Raw genomic sequence first — 18,350 nt, 5'->3', positions numbered from 1 at the left:
AAAGTAGGCTGCAGTTCTTGCTTACCTAAACACCCACTGGGGATGAAATGAACATTTTACTTCTTTTCAAGCCCCTTACTCTGAACATGTTTAGGAGATTAAGGATGGGGTTACATGTCCCTTTTTTGTCACCAAATTAAATTAAAATGTAATTTTAATGGACAGTTGAAGTTTCTTTGACTTCTAAATAGCTACTCTTCATTAACTAGCTTCATTGCAACTTCATTTGTCAACCAACAAGACTATGTGCTTCTTTTCTCCTTTGGTTTCTTCATTTTAAGTACAAGCCCAGCGTGATTTAATTATCCTTGATCTTGCTGGCAGCTGCAGGAACAAATTTGGCACAACGTTGGAAGAACAACTTTGCCAATGTTATCAGACTGGCAAATTGAAACTGATGAATATGCAGCAATGGCAAAATTGACAGTACATATTCATAACAGAGGTCTAACCAAAGTTAAGCAAGAATGATTCCGATATAAATTACACAGCAGGACAAATGTAGACATCTGGACTATGTCTTTTAGGAAGAAATTTATGAGACCAATCAAAATAATACATTAATGGGTTTATTTATTTATATCACATTTTGATCCTCCCCATCTCATTAATTGAATCACTCTGGACAGGTATTTAAATAAATACTAGCAATACAACTTGCTAATAAAAATACAAACATGTAGGCTGTGATGAGCAGTTGGAGAAATAAACAGAAAGGAAGGGGGGAAGTATTAGGCTGTTTTTTTATTTCTGCTTTATTTATGCTCAGTAGTTTTTTTCATTATTCAATTATTACTATCGAGCGCAGACTTTTTCCCTTTGTATTTCTTTATTCCAAAAATAAAAATGTCTTAAATTTTTTTAAAAGGTATGCTTTTGAGAGAAATTCAAAAAACAGTGTTACTGTTGGTAGCTAGGGAATTGTCTGATGTTATCAATAGAAGCTTGGTAAAAAGTTGCATCAACCATCTGAATTCTGCACATTGGAAACATTATAGTTTAATACCCCAATAGAGAAAAATCAGGTATGTGAGTCACAAATCTACAACACAAACTCCTGATGATTCTGTGGAGGATTGGGAGGGGAAAACATATCTGTTCCAAAGGTTTTTGATAATTTTTTTGATCTCAGTTGCTCAAAGGGTTTTATGAAAGGAATAAGCCTCAGATGTAGCCATCAAACAAATATAGGGTAATAAGTTGGAGGTGAGGAAGGGAAAACCACAAGTCCTGGCTTGTTGAAAGCCCCAATTATTTTCCCCTCCTTTCTCACTGTATGGTGCCTTTCTGAACTAAGGAAAAATTTGCAAAGCTATGCTGATACCAAAAGGCTTGGTGGAGAAGGAAGACAGATGAAAGTAGCAGAAAAAAAAGTTCTCACAAATTTAAATACATACATTTTGTAGTTAACACTCCCCCCACCCCCAATTACATAATGTATATATATCATTGCCATGAAGAGAGTGATCATACCTGTAAATCAAAAAGATGGATTGATTCAAAACCACATAAATCCTCTTCATTATGATGCATAATGATTTAACACTCTATCATGGAAAGGGTCAAGTGTTTTAGTAATAGTATAAAAAGAAGATATAAGAAACTTCTCAAGCATGGAACAGTTCTAGAGCAACTGCATTTCTTCCTACAGTATAATGAAACTGGGGTACACTAATCATATTTGTTTTTGACAACATTCAAGGATGGCAAGCTCTTCCATGCTTGAATGTCTGCCATGATTAGAGCTCATTATGTGTGCCAAGGGTGCTATAGTGCCATTCAGTACACTTTGGAACTCTTCATCTTCTATAATTTTCATGCTACAGGAGAATTTTAAAGGGAAAGGTCGGTTGGCTTTACACGGCCTGCTGATTATTTTGTGTTTTCTTGAGATCCTGCTACAGCACTAAATGCCTGAACTCCATAGCATGCTTATTTTTAATTAATAAAAAATGTATTTAAAAGCATTGCCTTAAAGCAGGCCACTGATAAATTGTACATCAGTCTAAACACACACACATAAAAAGGGGGAGGGGGGAGAGGGAGAATGTTCACCATTAGGTTCATATGAAATCTCCCTCTCAGTGCAGAAAAGTTGGAAAAAGCTTACTGAAGACAACAACTTTCACTTTTCAAACCATAAAAGGGGTTGCCAAGGAGTTCTAAACTCTGGGTGCATCCACCAAGACAGCACATGCAAACCTCTATGCTTAGCATCTTGAGATGCTAGGATACTTAAAGCTCAAAACTACAGGTGTGCAAATAGTTGGGGATGAAGCATTTTGAGTTTGAAACAGACTGTTCTGCCCTCAAGTATTATCTCAATTAACCTGAATGACTCCTCATTTTGAAATTATCCTGTTTTGCTCATGCTTGAAATGAGGTAATTTGAATTCTAGTCCCAATTACTATTGTAGGTCAGGACTACCTGTAGCTACTGAATCACCTCATGACAACCATAGCATGGAAGATAGAATTTGGGATATAGGAGATTTATGAATTCATTGATTCATTCAATTTCTATAGCTGCCCATCTTAATCCAATTGAGTTGGGTGGTGAACAACAGTACAACAAAGTAAAACCCTAAAAACAGTTGCAAATAACACATACAGGGAACCAAAAATTATCATAAAAATTGCATAAAAATTAACAATGCATCTAAGTACTGAGGCTCCATACACTTTCAGAACTTTAGGTTCATGCAGACAGCCAGGTCTTCAGAGCACTACGGAAGACTAACAGAGTTAGGGCCATCCTGAGTTTCAGAGGAAAAATGTTCCAATGGACAAGGTCTACTGTTGAGGAGGTACTTCTCATGGTCCCTGCTCGCTGACATTCCTTAGGTAATAAGGCCTGTAGCACCCCCAATTTACTAGATTGAATTGGATGGGAATAAATTATTGTGAAGAAATGGTCCTTTAGGTAACCTGATCCCAAGCCAGGCAATTGTAAGAGCAGGAATTAATAAATGAAATAAAATGAAGAATAGAGGTATGTTATATGTCTGCAAAACAAAGAGAGAAGTATGTTATGCTCTGGTCAACAGTGTTAACTAGAGGTCAGGTTTGGAGAAACCAGTGTAGCATTCTAAGTGAATGTGATCCCAGGAGGGAAAATAGTCCATTAAGAGGTATGAATGGACAAAGGGAACAACAAAAGAGTATAGAAAAGTAATTGTGTCATTCATAAACCCAAGAAAGAATTAGAATGGTGACTGGTGAGTATTTTATTCAAAAAAGGCCAATTTCAAACACATAGTTTAAATGTAAGTCTATTCATATGCAACCAGGGAAAAGCAATTAATATAAATCAAGAAGCATGACTGTTTTGATTGTTTATGACAAAAAACCTGAGGGAATTGGTGAAAGGTACAGAAGTAATTAAAAGTTTTAAATGTGTGACAGACCAATCTATTAGCGTTAAAAGTGGATCTTCTGAAAAGAATTAACAAGGAAAACAACAAACAAAGAATTGGAAGGAAAGTAGATGAAACAGGAGAAGTATGAGTCCTACACACTAGGGTTCATCTGCTCCAGACAGAAGCTGCTTGTCCTTCTTTATCAAGTGACACTACTTGTCCTCATTCCTCCCACTCCACTGCCATCAGTAAACTAAAGTGATGAGACCAGAAAATATATGCCTTTTATGTTGCTACACCAGTCCTGCAGACAGTCAGTCCACTGAGGTAAGGTTGGCCTTTCCTTGTTGCCTGCAGGAGGGATTTAAAACAATTCTTGTCAGGCCTTTTAACCTACTGGAGGTTGTTGCTACTTTAATTTACCATCTAGGTTTATGCCTTTTGTTCTTTTACTGCAGTTGTATGTTTTATACTATTTTTTTCTGTTTTTATTTATTGTTACAGAGGGTGGCATAGAAATAGAATTAAACTATTAGAAGGCAGGTTATTCAACAGAATGACTGCTAAATGGATGAAATGAAAAAGGATGTGGAAGTTGCTTGGAGCAGGATGGAAAGAATTATGTTACAAAAGTGTTTGACATTACGCTAATGAGAAGTATGAAAAAAATGTTTGGTGGAATGATGAAATGAAAGAGGCTGTAAATGAGGGCGGAAAGAGGCTGTAAATGAGGACGGAAAGAATAAGTGCCCCCCCCCAAATGAGTAGGAAATGTACTGTATTATACAATGTTATTATATTTTGCTGCTTGTTATTTTGTCTAGATGAAAGAATGGATGATGCCGAGAAACAATGAGACTTTTAGAACCAGAAGATCATGACCCAAATTTAAGGTGGAATAGTTAAAATTAATGTGGATTTCAAAAATATCTGTGAGCCTGTGAAGGTTGGGACTTATTTCCTGACAAGTCAGTTTGGAGCCATTGGATCATGTGCCTACAATAGGGTCCCTTTTTCAAGAACTATTTGACTTTGTTGTCATCTTGCAGGGATGGGGTCTTAACAGGACATTCTTGTGTGAAATGGTCAGATTTTGCACAAACAGGGGTGGGATTCTACTGGTTCTCACCTATTCGCTAGAACCGGTTGTTAACTTTCTAAGCAGTTTGGAGAACCGGTTGTTGAAAGAAATCTTTTGGTTTTTTCCACCCTTATTACATTTTTGGCAGTATGCCTAGACTTACTGTCTCTGAAGGAGGTTTTTTTTTTTTTTCCTTTGCTGGTATTTTCTTAAAGGGGAAGAAGCTTTAAGCTTTTTACACTGCTGTTGGGAGGAAATACTCCCCTGTTGAAGTTCTTCCAGCAGGGATCAGCACTTTGGGATCAGAAATAATTGAATAATGAAGCAGAGCTGCCAGAAAGAAGCTTTTAATTACAAGGAACCAAGATGACTGACATTCAGCGAGGTTTCTTGGCTAGCTAGAAAGATTGATATTCAAACGTGAGTTTAGATACCCTTTCTGAGTTTTGGTCTAAAACTGGTTTTTGGTGAAGTTTAATTCTGTCCTTGGTGACATTTAATTCTGTGCTTATTGATGGGATAATTTTCCCTATTCAGCTTTGTTTAGAATGAAAAAGGTTGATCTCTGTTCCTGAAAAGAAACTGGGTTGATAAATCTGGTTAGTTCCTGTGTCTATTTGTTCTGGTAATTGGTTTAACAAGCAACAGCTACTGTTGTGATTTAATTATTTGTATTGTGTTTGAATTTTTTCCTGTCTCATGGTTTCTTTTTCTATCTGGGGAGGGGGTCTTTCTTAACTTCTTTAGTGGTTCTTGGCACTGTCCTTTTGGGGTGTACTTCCAAGAGGTAGGATGCAAGCTTGGCGCTGATTTTTTACTGCCTTTCTCAGGGGCATGTGATCTTTCCTTAAATCTGGATGATTTCCTTAGGGTATCTTGTGAGGTGAGTGAGACTAGCTGGTATTAAGCAAATGGATCTAAGGATTGCTTCTCCTGGGTGTGCTCTTTCTGGAGAGCTTAAATGACCTTTCTGCTAAAGGGTTTCACTTTATGGCAAGAGTTGGCTGGTGATAGTTATTATTGCATTGTAACTATCTTAATTCCTCAAGGTGCTCTGGCACCCTACCTGATTTGTAACTCTGGCTTGCATGGTATTTAGGGCAGCTTTTTGCAAGCAAAGAACCTTTTTGTATTTTTGTACAGGTAATCCTTGACTTACAACATTCATTTAATGACCATTCAAAGTTACAATGGCACTGACTTCCGGTTTGGGTCTCTTCAGTGACAGATCGAAATCCACGATCATGCATGGTTTCGATCTGTGCTCGCTGCTGGAGTGCCCCAATCCTTTGGATTCGGGGCTGAAGCCACCCTGTGAAGAGGGGGGAGATTGCTAGCCGAGTGGAGGGGAGCAGCATCTCTCCTCCTTGGCTGGTCTAAACTCCCTTCCCTGAAGGCGGTTGCAGCGGTGGTCAGAAATGGCCACCTCAAAGAAGAACCCGACTGGATAAGATTGTGCAGGAGGAAGACAAAGAGGAAAGCAGGACAGACCGGGCTAAACAACAGAGAACATCTAAGCAAGGTACCTTGAATCTAAAAGTACCTAGAGGGATACTTCTGAAAGAAGATCTTTAAGCGGCGAAGGAGAGAGAAAAGGAGGTTAAAAACTCTTTTTTTTAACCTATATATTGACAATTACAAATGGTATGGACAGAAATTTATATTAATCTATTTTGACACTAATAGGCAACCTTAAGCTGAAATCTAAGTGTTAAAAGGAGAATAAAGATTTTTTCTTGGTCATTTTAAAGCCCCAAAAAGGAGAAGAGTGGAGGCAAAAGGGTGGGACTTGGAATAATGGAAAAATGGAGTGCCACCTGGAAAAATAAAGAGGATTAACAGTGAAACTTTGAAAAGACTCCCAAGGATACATTGTAACTGAAATCTTATTAAAAGATACAGTAACCCACGGAAAGGAAAAGTAAAGGAAAGAAACAAGAAGGAACAGTCTGGGATCATTTGGTGATTTTAAAAAAAAGTTTTTGCCATTGGTTTTTTCTTTCTTTTTCTGTTTTTACTTAAAGTCAATCGGGTGGTTGTTCAAAAGTGTTTAAAATGCCATCACTCCTGGAGGAATTGAAGATGAGTCTTAAAAAAACAGAAAGAAGATGCAGAAAGGGGAGGAAGATCCTTTGGCTTAGTATTTGAATTTTTTTGAAATGGAGATCCTGAACTATGAAAAGCAAAAGGAAAAGCTTCAAGAGCAAGAAGAAGGGCGGGACAAAGAAGAAGCCATTTTCAATGATCAAATAATGCAAAGTGTGGTAATAAGGGGAAAAAGGGGGAAAGGAGTTAAAAGTTTGAGATCAAAGGGAACAGCCAAAAAGAAAAATAGTCTGAAAAAGAAGTACAACAGCAAGGAGAAGCAGAAAAGAAAACTACAGAAGGGAAAATTAGAGAGAGAAGGGTATAAAAAGGGGGGATGAGGAAAAGGGGGGAAAGATAGAAAGGGAAAGAAGTTATGAGGGACAAAAAGAGGAAATAAAGAAAAAGGGGAAACGTACTAGGATTAAAGGTATTTGCTCAGCTAGAAAACACAGAGACAATGGTTAAATTAAGTTAAAAGTGAGGATTCTGCAAAGTTACAAAAGATAGTGTTGTGACAGTAAAATACTGTAATGAGTTAGAAATGAAATAAGTAAATAATCTATGAGATAAAACTGTATTGTTATGTAATGGTATGTTTATTTATAATTAATGCAATAATAAAGAAGAGAGGGAAACATTGCAATTGTTTCTAAAGATTGATAAAATATTGAAAAGAAATGTGAAAGATTCATGGGGAAATTTATACCAGTTATTAGAATAAATTTGAATAATTATTTTGCTTATTAATAGTAAATAATTTATAAGATAAAACTATATGACTATCCAATGATATGCTTACTAACAGTTAGGTAATAATGAAGAAGGGAGGGAAACATTTCAATTGTTCTCAAAGATTGATAGATATTGAAAAGAAACGTGGTTTTTCTGGTTTGTCGGCTTCATGAAGGCGGTAGGGATTCGCGCTGCGCGATCTCTGCCGCGCTAGCGTTTTGGGGCTCCGACCGGACGGGTGCGGAGCAAGGCTGCCCTGCAGGGGTAGCTGAAGGTAAGGGGGATCCGGAGGAAGGGTTTGGGGGTGTTGCAGACCCTCCCTGGCCGGCAGAACCCCTTTACCAGGACGGTGCAGCGGCGGTCCGCAATGGCCGCCACAAAGAAGTTGACAGCCGGGCAAGTATGCGCAGGAGGAAGAAGAGAAAGTTATTGAAAGTGAAAGTTCTTCTTGGTCGACCCAGGGCTTTGAGATTTATCTAATTTAATTCCTGGAAAAGATGGTTTTTTGATGATTTTTTCCACAAGAGAAAAAAAAAGCGGCTATTTTGAGGTGCTGAAAGGAAAGTTTACTCTCCCGACGGAATTAAGCCGGAAGGGAGAGGATAAAGAAAATATATAAATTTGGATCTTGTTGGAGGAGATGCCTTGAAGACTTGAGGATAGAAATATAATCTTAATAAGGCTTTAAAATATAGATTTGGACTCTTTTTTTATTTGTTTGATACCACCCCTGGAAGAGGAAGGGGGAATTTTGGCTTGCTTGGATTTATTGAGGATTGTGGATTTTGGGATTGTTTTGCCTTTCTCTCGGAATATTTGGTTGGTGTAAGAAGAAAGAGGAATAAAGAAAAGAAAAGATTTATTTATAATGGCTTTCCTTTTGAAGACCTGAGGGATGAATATGAGCAAACAAAAGCAGCCTGCAAAGATGGCATGGAAAAAGCTTTTCTATTTCTAGAAATGGCGCTGGTCAATTACCAACAGACAATGGAACAGATGGAAACGGAAGAAGAACAACAAGGAAGAGACGAAGACGCCATCTTCATTGAATCCCAAAACTTATCTAAGGAAGAAGGAAGGAAGAGAGCAAGGAAAATGAAGGACTTAAGATCTAAAAAACATTTGAGAAAGAGAAAAATATGATGCAAAGTAAATATAATGATAACAAACAAGAGAAAAAGGGAACACAACAGAGAAGGGATCCCAGCAAGGCAGAGGTTAGAAGAAGAAGGGGAGGTAGGAAGATTTGGTGGGGGAAGAAAGAAAGGGGAAAGGCGGAGAAAAGCCTCAAAGCTTTAAAATTGGATGGGAGAAGAGGGATTTTTTTAGAGACAAAGGATGAAATATAAATTTCTGTAAGAAAGATTCTGCTAAGGTACAGAAGATGGTATTGTAACATTTATATTTGAAATAGTAAATTAGAATGGTTTAAGATTTAATAAGAAATTAAAATGTTGAAGTTTTTAATAATGATTGATTTTTAAAATGTAATAAAATATCGAAGGAAAGGAGGATACAATGTATTTAAACATTTTTGGTGGATAGAATGTACCAAGCAGAACCAAATTGGGTATTTGTTATGTTGAATGTTAATTTTACTAACTTAGGGGAGGATAGAAAGGCATCATACTCTGATTAGTGATTTCAGGAGAAATTCTTTTTATTATAAGAAGAGATAGAGGGATAATGAATGGGCAAAAGATACAAATTTAATGATTTAATTAAGATGGATTAAATAAGATAGAATTGTGAAGAGTGATATGCGTTATTATTTTAGCCCATGCAAAGAGAGGTAACTGGGGCCAAGGTACTTTACTAAAAGATTTTTTTATGTTTGTTTGTGTTTGTTTGTGTTTTATGAGAATATTGGGGAAATTATTGTAGAAAGACAGGGAAAGATTTAATATGTAATGATTTGTTTGTTGTTGAAACTTTTAATAAAACTTGTTTTTTAAAAAAAAGAAAAGAAAAGAAACGTGAAAGATTTACAAGGTTCATACCAGTACTAGAATGATTTTGAATAACTATTTTGTTTACTAATGTTTATATATACATATTGTTTTTGCTATGTTTTTAGAATTTTTTTTTTACATTTTCAAGGGAAGTACCAAGCAGAGTCTGAATGATGAGATCTACATGATATAAAATAGATATTAGAAATTTGAATGTTATAATTTTAGAATGCACAAATTCAATGTTTAATGAGATTTCATATGATAATAACAATAAGATTTAAAGGTGTTGCACTTCGGTTGGCAATCATAGGGGGAATTTTGCTTCTTAAGAATGTTGGAAGAGAACATATGAAGTTGTAAACAAGACAGACGAAAGTATAAGTACAATGAATAAAAAGATATATAGAAATTTAGGTAAAAGAAATACAATTGAATAAGAAGAAAATGAGATAACCATAAAAGAAAATTAAGAGAAGTAAAGGGAGAAATAGTGAGAAGTTGGAAAAAGAGTAATAAGATATGAAGTTGAATACATAAAGATGAATATGCATATGAAATTGTGTCTGTGTGGAAATGTGATAACCCGGAACAATGCTGTACTCAAATAAGATGTTTTATTTGTTTTGTTAAAACTCAATAAAACTTTATTTTAAAAAAAGTTGCAATGGCACTGAAAAAAAGGACTTATGACAATTTTTCATACTTACGACCACTGCAGCATCCCCACTGTCATGAGAGGCCAGGCGAGGAGAAGCGCCCCTTGACATGAGTGACGTTGAGTTGGCCACGTCCACCCAGTCACATGACCACCAAGACCCACCCATCATCTAAGCCATGCCCACAGAACCAGTTGTTTAAAAATTTGAATCCCACCCCTGTGCACAATGTGTCTCACTGCCAATTTATTTAGTTTTTAGTGGAGTTTTGCTAACTCCGTTATGGAAGTCCTGATTGCCACTATTCATGCCTTAATCACTTCCAGGTTGGAATATTACAATGAGCTCTACATAGTACTGCCCTTGAAAACTACGTAATTGTTCCACAATACACTGAAGATGATAATTATGGTTGCAGTATGGAACATTCATGTAACACTCTAATTTATGAGTTGTATTGGCTCCTAATAAGCTTCTCGTGAAATTCAAGATGCTGATTTTTATTACAAAGCCTGTAGAGAGCCAAGGAAAGAATCTTGGGGAAACCAGACAGAGCCAATGGTTGCAAAAACATACTTTAAGCCTGGGAAAGAGAAAAAGTTCTGACCCATCTGCTGAGCTGCCTGATTAATCATCAGGGTGAATTGGTCCATCTGTGTTGGCACCCAGTTCTTGTGCTACATGGTTTGATTCTGATACCAAGAGGGGCTTTGATGAGGTCAGTACACATAGGACATTTCAGACAATTTCTCCTCTTGTAGAATTGGAATTGAAGAGAAAATGTTCTTGCTGTCAGAAAATTGTCTCAGGACTTTCTTTTTGGAATTAGATTCAAGACAAATATATATATATATATATATATATATATATATATATATATATATATATATATATATATATATATATATATATATATATATATATATATATAATTTATATTTATATTTATTTATTTATTTATTTATTTATTTATTTTTTATTTATTTATTTATTTATTTATTTATTTATTTTTTTATTTTTTTTTTTTTTTATTTTTTATTTATAGAATATTAAACAGTTTCAACAAGACATGGATCAGGTTCTACATACCACATATGTATTTTTCCAAGGGTTAAACTTTCCTTCCCCGTCTGTTTTTAACGGACTGGTTGAAATCTGCTTCTCAAGCTAGAGTCTACTGGAGTGGGCAGCCATAACCAATTTAAATAATAATAATAATGCCCAATTATTTGTGCTAATCCTCCTAAAACCTTTCAATTCTGATTTAAAAGTAGACTATATTTTCTCAAGTTATTAAAAAAAGATAAAGGCGTATTTTGGGAGGGATGGGTGGGTTTGGATAGAACAGCCTTACTATAAAAATGATAAAATATATTTAATGAGATAATAAAGCAAAGAAAACTATGTCTCTGTGTAGACAATTTTTACATTTAAATCTATGTTCTTTTGCCACACTCAAGTGAACCCAACTTTGTTATATCTTTTCATTGATTATTTCAAGCTTGAATTGCTCTGCCTAGTATTGAGGAAGGGCAGCTTTTCATGATAAATATTAGATGGAATCCTGAATGTCTAGAAGACACAGATAGATGCAGGCCCTCAGCAGTAAACATTCCTAGCACAGCTTGGATTCACATAACGTGTTCTCCATTGCTGTGGCATAATTGAAGAGAGAAAAAGAACCCTGCTATTCTTAACAATTTTACCACCCGCTCTTCTCCTATACTTACACTATACTGTCATTACTAGTTGCATCATCCATATTAACCTCAATAAAACATAAGCAGGCAGTAGTAAATGTATTGCCACAATCCCCCAGTCTTTCAGATATGAATTTCAGATATTAAAAGGCTAGTTTAATAAGGTAGAATAGTTGGCTCCTGTTTCCTGCATCTACTGTTTTAAGAAATTAGACTCAAATAATCTAGCTTTCAGCCCAAAACCAAGAATGACGTGTAGTGATTCTTCCAAGCTAAGTTCTTCACTATTTCACACCTATGGACAAAATCTTGCCAGATTGAAGAGTCTACTATCTCCATCTGCCATATATTCTGAGAACTATTAGGAAGGATCTGTCTTCACCCTCTTTCTCTCACATATAGTGTCTGGGCTGAATTGCCTCTCATGCCTCTATGCACCACCTCCCTCCTGGGAATCTTCTTTACTATATGCCATGACAACCTGTTGAAAATAATAGTGAACTTTTGTGTACAAAATGAAGTCTTAAAGTATAGGTTGACCTTATTTGTGGGGGTTGAATCCCAGCATACAACCATGGATAATGATGTTGCATGTAATGAAAAGTTGAGACTAGGAGAACTAAGGAGCTAAATTCTAGAACACTAGAAAATGACTAAAAAAACAAACCAAACATGTAAGGAAAAAGCAGAAATGACACTGTTCTTTGACCATTTCAGATATTCCTTTCCCCCTATTTTATTGCAAACAGAAAAATCAGAAATAAAAATTATGTGTACTTATGTATTTCCCTGGGGAGGATAAAATAAGAGGATGATCAAAAGGGTCAGAAAGCTGCAGATATTTGGAAACTGGGAAACTGACGGGAGTGAAGGGCAAATGTTTATTTCACTATATGTGTAAAACAGCAGGCAGATCAAAGCTACACTTTGGCAATGTATGCATATGTTAAAGAATTTACTGTTCTGATACAGAATTATCAACCATGGAAATGAGCAACTACTACAGCTAATGAAATCCCACCAGTGAATAAATTAAAATCACACCAATTACCTTGCACTTTCAAAAGTTGCAGAAGGTGACTTCCCAACAGCACCAAATCCAACACCAACAGCCAAACCCTCTGAAACAGAGCAAGAAAACAGTTGTTACTAATCCTGCAATTAGCTTGGAAGGTTGTTCTATTCAAATATTCGTTTTATATAAAACTTGCAGAATAGCAACAATTCTTACCTGATGTAAAAGTCTATAATTTTCCACTATCTTGGAAATCATAAATTTTCTCATGTCTACAAAATGCATTACTAGTTGAGATAGAAATTATTCAAAACGAAGACCAATAATGACATTAATGATGACTTCCAAAGAAGCCATTATTATGCTCCCATTGGGAGCATAAAACTCATATATTCTGCTGTATAATTTTTAGCCTAAAATTTACACAAGGGCACAACATTAGATGCTGGAATTACTATTGTAGGTCAGCACCACAATTTGGGCCTGGTATCACAACACAAGCTATTATTAATCTTCAGGATCATGCTGATTTCACCAAACAACAAATCCTATACAGGATGATTCCCTATATGGAACCAATCTATTTTAAAAGTTGGGAATGGATATTCAAATCATCACAGTAATTGAACAATGATAATACAGCATGGACACAGATGGAGAAGAATATAAGGAAGATGAAAACTACTCATCAGCATTCTAACTACTGCAAGACGCCACATGTAGGTTAGACAGCAGATGGGATACTTCTTTCAGAAGACACGTGACACAAATTATATTGATGTAAAGTCTTATGCTTTTTATCCAGATGGAACTAAAACATACCGTGTTTCTCATATAATAAGGCCGGGTCTTATTTTTTTTTGAGCCCCGAAAAAATGGCTAGGTTGTTTTTTCGGGGGTGACTTAATTCCCCCCCCCCTTGCATCTTTGGGTGGGCGGGTGGCGACGGCTTGGATGTTGACCTTGGCGTTGGTGGGGCACTTCGTATCGGGGTCAACGCAGGCAGCACCATATCCGGGTGTGCAACAAAAGTACTTCCTAACGGCAAGCCCCCCCACCATTCTCCCCCATTTCGCATGTTTTAATATAGGCCTTAATTTGGGGGGAGGGACTTAATTTCATTTCATGCCTATAAAACATGCTGGGACTTCCTATTGGGGGAGGCCATATTGTTGGAGAAACAGGGTAATATGATATTCACCTTGTCAGAGGGCAATTTCTACCTGCCACCTTTCAAGATTAACCACTTGTTAGTATCTCTTACAGAACTGCATCCCTGAAGCACATCAACAAACAGCTTTCTAGATGCAAGGAGGTGAAACTGAAAAATATTAAATAGGGTCAATTGAAAACTAGTAATGAAGAAAGTAGTTGTTTAAAGAAGGGGCTGATTGTGGTATGAGTATGTGTAGGTGACATAAGAATGAAGAAGGTATAATCAGCAATTCAAACCAAAAGCTTCAGAGGTTCTGAGGCAAAGTTGATGAGGGAAGGACAAAGATTAGTCTTGTTTTTACAACTGTCTATTCTGCAGAGTCCTTTGAAAATGTTGATTGGCTACTAGGGCCAAAAACAGGAGGAGCCAGCAAGCAGTACCTTCCATAAGGAGGCTGAGAGAAGGAGAAGAAGAAAGGTGAAAAGAGATGCCTGTATTCACCCAGAGCAGGGGTCTGCACTCAGAACCATTTGGACCCATTTCCCATAGAAAACACCAGGAGCCACAAAACCTGGGTGGGCATGGCCAATTCGATGTCACTCACTCCCACCCAGTCACAGGACAACCCCAGCCACGTCAACCCAGGTTTTGTGGCTTCTGGTGCTTTCTTTTCTGTGGGGAATAGCTCTCTCTCTCTCTCTCTCTCTCTCTCTCTCTCTCTCTCTCTCTCCCTCCCTCCCTCCCTCCCTCCCTCCCTCTCTCTCTCTCTCTCTCTCTCTCTCTCTCTCTCGTGTTCCCTCTTGAACCATTTCAACAGGCGAGGATTGTTTTTTTTGTTTTTTGATGATGTTGTTCTTTCTTCTTCTTCAGGTGCTTTTTACCATGTGATTTAAATCAAGAGTCTAGAAGCTCTTTCATCCTCCTGCTGTGACTTACTGTCAGCTGAACCCACCACTGGCTGTGCCCGCCCCTTGCCTTCCCCTCCCAGTCACTCTTCGCCTAAGACAGCGGCAGATGGAGACTCGCTCCATATTCCAGAGTGGGAGCAAGGTGCCCTGTACTTGCCTCTTCTTCTGGCCCTTGTTGATGCTGCATGCACCTCAGACGCTCGGGGAGACGTGCAACTTTCTCTCTGCCTCAAGACACTGGCCTGGTGAGGCTGCAGCCGATGCTCTACACCAGGGGTCCCCAACCACCGGTCCGCTGGTTGCTGGGCGCCGCCATCTTTTTTTGATGAAAAAGTGCTTCCGGTGAGCTTTTCCGGTAGAAAGCTCACCGGAAGCACTTTTTCATCAAAAGATGGCGGCGCTAGCTGCTCGTGAGCTTTTCGGGTAGAAAGCCATTTCTACCCGAAAAGCTCATCGGAAGCTACGCCGCCATCTTTTTGATGAAAAAGTGATTCCGTGAGGTCACCGGAAGCACTGTTTCATCAAAAAGATGGCGGCGCCCAGCTGATGCCGGTACTGGCGCGGCGCCCAGCTGATGCCGGTACCGGGCGCGGCATAAAAAAGGTTGGGGTTTGTTAGGTATAACATTGATACCAAATATAGTTTGGGTGAATAAATATATAAAACTTAGATATCATGGTTTAAGTGCTTATCACTTTAAGCACAATGCAGCAGGCAATTAGCCGATTAAGGGTGCGGTTAGAAGTTACTATATAAGGAAGCATTAGAAGCTGGAAAGCTTACTGTCTGTGATCTGGCTGTAACTGTCTGTGATCTGGCTGTAACTGTCTGTTACTGGCTGTAACTGTGTGCTACTGTAACTGTGTCTTGCTGCGACTAACTGAGATTACTGACTGTGAGTGCCTGTGACTGAACTGTTATTGTTTGCTACTGTTTGCTGAATATCCAGCGTTTGTTTCTCTGGAGAGTGAAACCGGAGGAGGAGAAGATATCTTTATCGGCTGATAAAGATATTACAAGGATTCTTAACTTGGACTATACTAGTGAGTCTTACTGGATGGAAATACTGTGAATGACTTAATGGACTGAATGACAATGCTTAAACTCTAACTGGATTAAAAACTATTTAAACTACAAACAGTGTTTGTGTTCAGTGTGTGTATACTCTGGGGCCCTTCCGCTCTCCTTTGGTTGCCTGGCTTGACTACTGCTGCAATACTCTGCTAGGGGTTAATCTCCAAACCCTAACATTGGTTATGGGCCCAGCAGCATAGTCTAACTAACCAGGATATAGCAGAGAGAGTTGGTGTGAGTTGCACATTACTGTAAAAACAAACTGTTTTAATTAGTTTAAAATAGTTAAAATATCTGAAGAGTAATGGCACAAGTAAATTTGTCACAACTGTCCATGATATCCAGGCTGGATGGAACAAACTATGTTTCATGGTCAATGAAATGTAGTTTACTTCTACGCAGAGAAGGATTGTGGGACATTATAGCAAACCCACCAGATGTGAGTAGCTGGGATCCTGCTAATGATGATGATAAAGAAAAGTTACAAGACTTTAAACTGAAGAATGAGCAGGCTTTATGCATCATAGGACTGACTCTCTGTGATCAGCAGCTTGTCCATATTCGTGGAGAAGAAAATGCTGCAAACTGCTGGGAGAACCTCAGGAAGATTTATGTTCGGGACAGTGTAGGAGCACATATAAATCTTACACGGAAGCTTTTTCGAACGCATCTTCAGAGGAATGGAGATATGTTAGTTCATTTAAACTGTATGAAAAGCATTTTTCAAGAATTGCAAGAAAAAGAGCTTATATTTAATGAACTGCAACAAGTCTACATACTATTATCTTCATTAGATCAAAGCTATGATGACTATGTGACTTCGTTAGAAGTATTGCCAAAAGAAAGCCTCTCATTAACCGAGATAACAGGCAGGCTACTAGAAGAAGCCAGAAGAAGGCGTGAGCGTGACGAGCTGAGAGAAGATAAGAAAGAAGAGAAATTATCTTCAAAGCTTGAAAGAAACCAGCAAAGCAAAGTAAAGCACCTGGAAGAAGAGAATTTATCTTCAACAGCATACACAATTAAAAAGTGTTTTAATTGTGGAGGCAGAGGACATTTGGCAAGATTCTGCAAAAAGAGAAAAAGCCAGAATATAAAAAAAGCCAAAGAAAGCATTTGAACTAGCCACGTTTAGCAACTCTGATGTGAAGAATAATTTATGGGTGGTTGACAGTGGCGCATCCCACTGCATCACAAGAGATAAGACAAAATTTATAAAAATGTCTACAAGCTCTCAACATATATCACTTGCAAATGGCTGGAACCTGAAAGCGAAAGGTCAAGGTTTTGCACGTTGTCCGTACATAAACCAGGATATAAAAATGTTGTATGTACCGCAACTAAAGTTTAATTTGCTTTCAGTAAGGGTATTAGATAAATTAGGTTATGTAATTACTTTTAAAGATAATAATTGCATAATTGAAAAAGATAACAAAAGGGTAACTGCAGCTTTAAATGGAACATTATATGTATTAGATAATAGTAAGAAAGGGGAGGCACAAACTGTATTTAATAATATAAAGCCTCATGAAGAATGTATCCATTTATTGCATAGGCGTTTGGGGCATGTAAATTTTAAAATGCTAAAACGTACAGTTGAGTTATCTGAAGGAATAAGGTTAAAATCTTGTGATAAATATTTGCGTTGTAATGTTTGCTGTGAAGATAAGAGCAAAGTATTGCCTGCAAATAGGCTAAATGGTTTCAAAACAAAAGAACCTTTAGAAGTGGTATTTGCAGACATAATAGGTCCAAAGAAACCCAGTATGGGGGTGCTAGATATATACTGAGCATTATGGACCATTATTCTAGATATGGGTTTTGCTATTTAATGAAAAGCAAAACTGAAACATATCAACATTTTTTCAATTGGCTTAGGTTTGCTGAAAGAAAGTCTAAACGGCAACTGATAACCCTGGTGACAGATAATGGTACGGAATTTATTAATAACAAATTCCAGAACAGACTTAAGGTAGCTGGAATAGAGCATAAGAAGTCTGCTCCATACAGGCCAGAACATAATGCTTTTATTGAAAGAAGAGGCCAAACACTACAGGCAATGGTTAGAACAATGTTAAATGATTCTGGGTTACCTGATTCTTTGTGGGGGAGGCTACAATGTGTGCTAATAACATATTGAACAACGTTGTTAATACAACAACAGGTGAAATACCATTTACCAGATGGCATGGCAGGAAACCTGATCTAAGTTACCTGCACACATTTGGTGCACCAGCATGGGTGCATATTCCTGCACAACTCAAAAAAAAAGGGCAACATAGAGCTAAAAGATTTTTCTTCGTTGGTTATCAGGCAAACCATAGGGCATATAGATTTTGGGAGAAAGGCACATCTAAAGTGTTATGTAGTGCTAGTGCCCAATTTCTAGAACATGAAGGATGGGAGAAATTAGAACAGGATGCCAATAAAGATGTAATTATTGAATCCTATAGAAATCCCATTAGTTATCCCTGTAACTTTAAAAATAAAGTAAAGAGACAAATACAGGATGAAATAGTGCCCATAAAGGAAGAAACAGATTCAATAGCTGAACAGGATGAGGAAGATGAACAGGTAGTAGTTCAACAAAGTCCTCCTGTAAGCCCTGTAATTCCCAGAAGAACTA

The 18,350-nt window shown here is 37.4% G+C and overlaps 1 protein-coding gene across 6 annotated transcripts in view; it reads right to left on the bottom strand.

Moving 5' to 3' along the window:
• SLC39A11 (solute carrier family 39 member 11) overlaps positions 1–18,350 on the bottom strand; it is a 404,063-nt gene that overhangs the window by 39,172 nt on the left and 346,541 nt on the right. For all 6 annotated transcript variants that reach the window (XM_087956042.1, XM_087956043.1, XM_026675802.2 and 3 more), the window contains one exon: positions 12,623–12,692. In XM_087956042.1, the coding sequence (XP_087812168.1) occupies positions 12,623–12,692 (70 nt within the window). The remainder of the gene's footprint in view (positions 1–12,622; positions 12,693–18,350) is intronic.

Source organism: Notechis scutatus, chromosome 2 (genome assembly GCF_049901735.1).
Source record: "Notechis scutatus isolate UNSWTSFEM ecotype Mainland chromosome 2, rNotScu1.2, whole genome shotgun sequence".
Classification (NCBI taxonomy): Eukaryota; Metazoa; Chordata; class Lepidosauria; order Squamata; family Elapidae; genus Notechis; species Notechis scutatus.
Note: the sequence above shows the minus strand (reverse complement) of the source record. Positions and strands in the feature narration are given on the sequence as shown.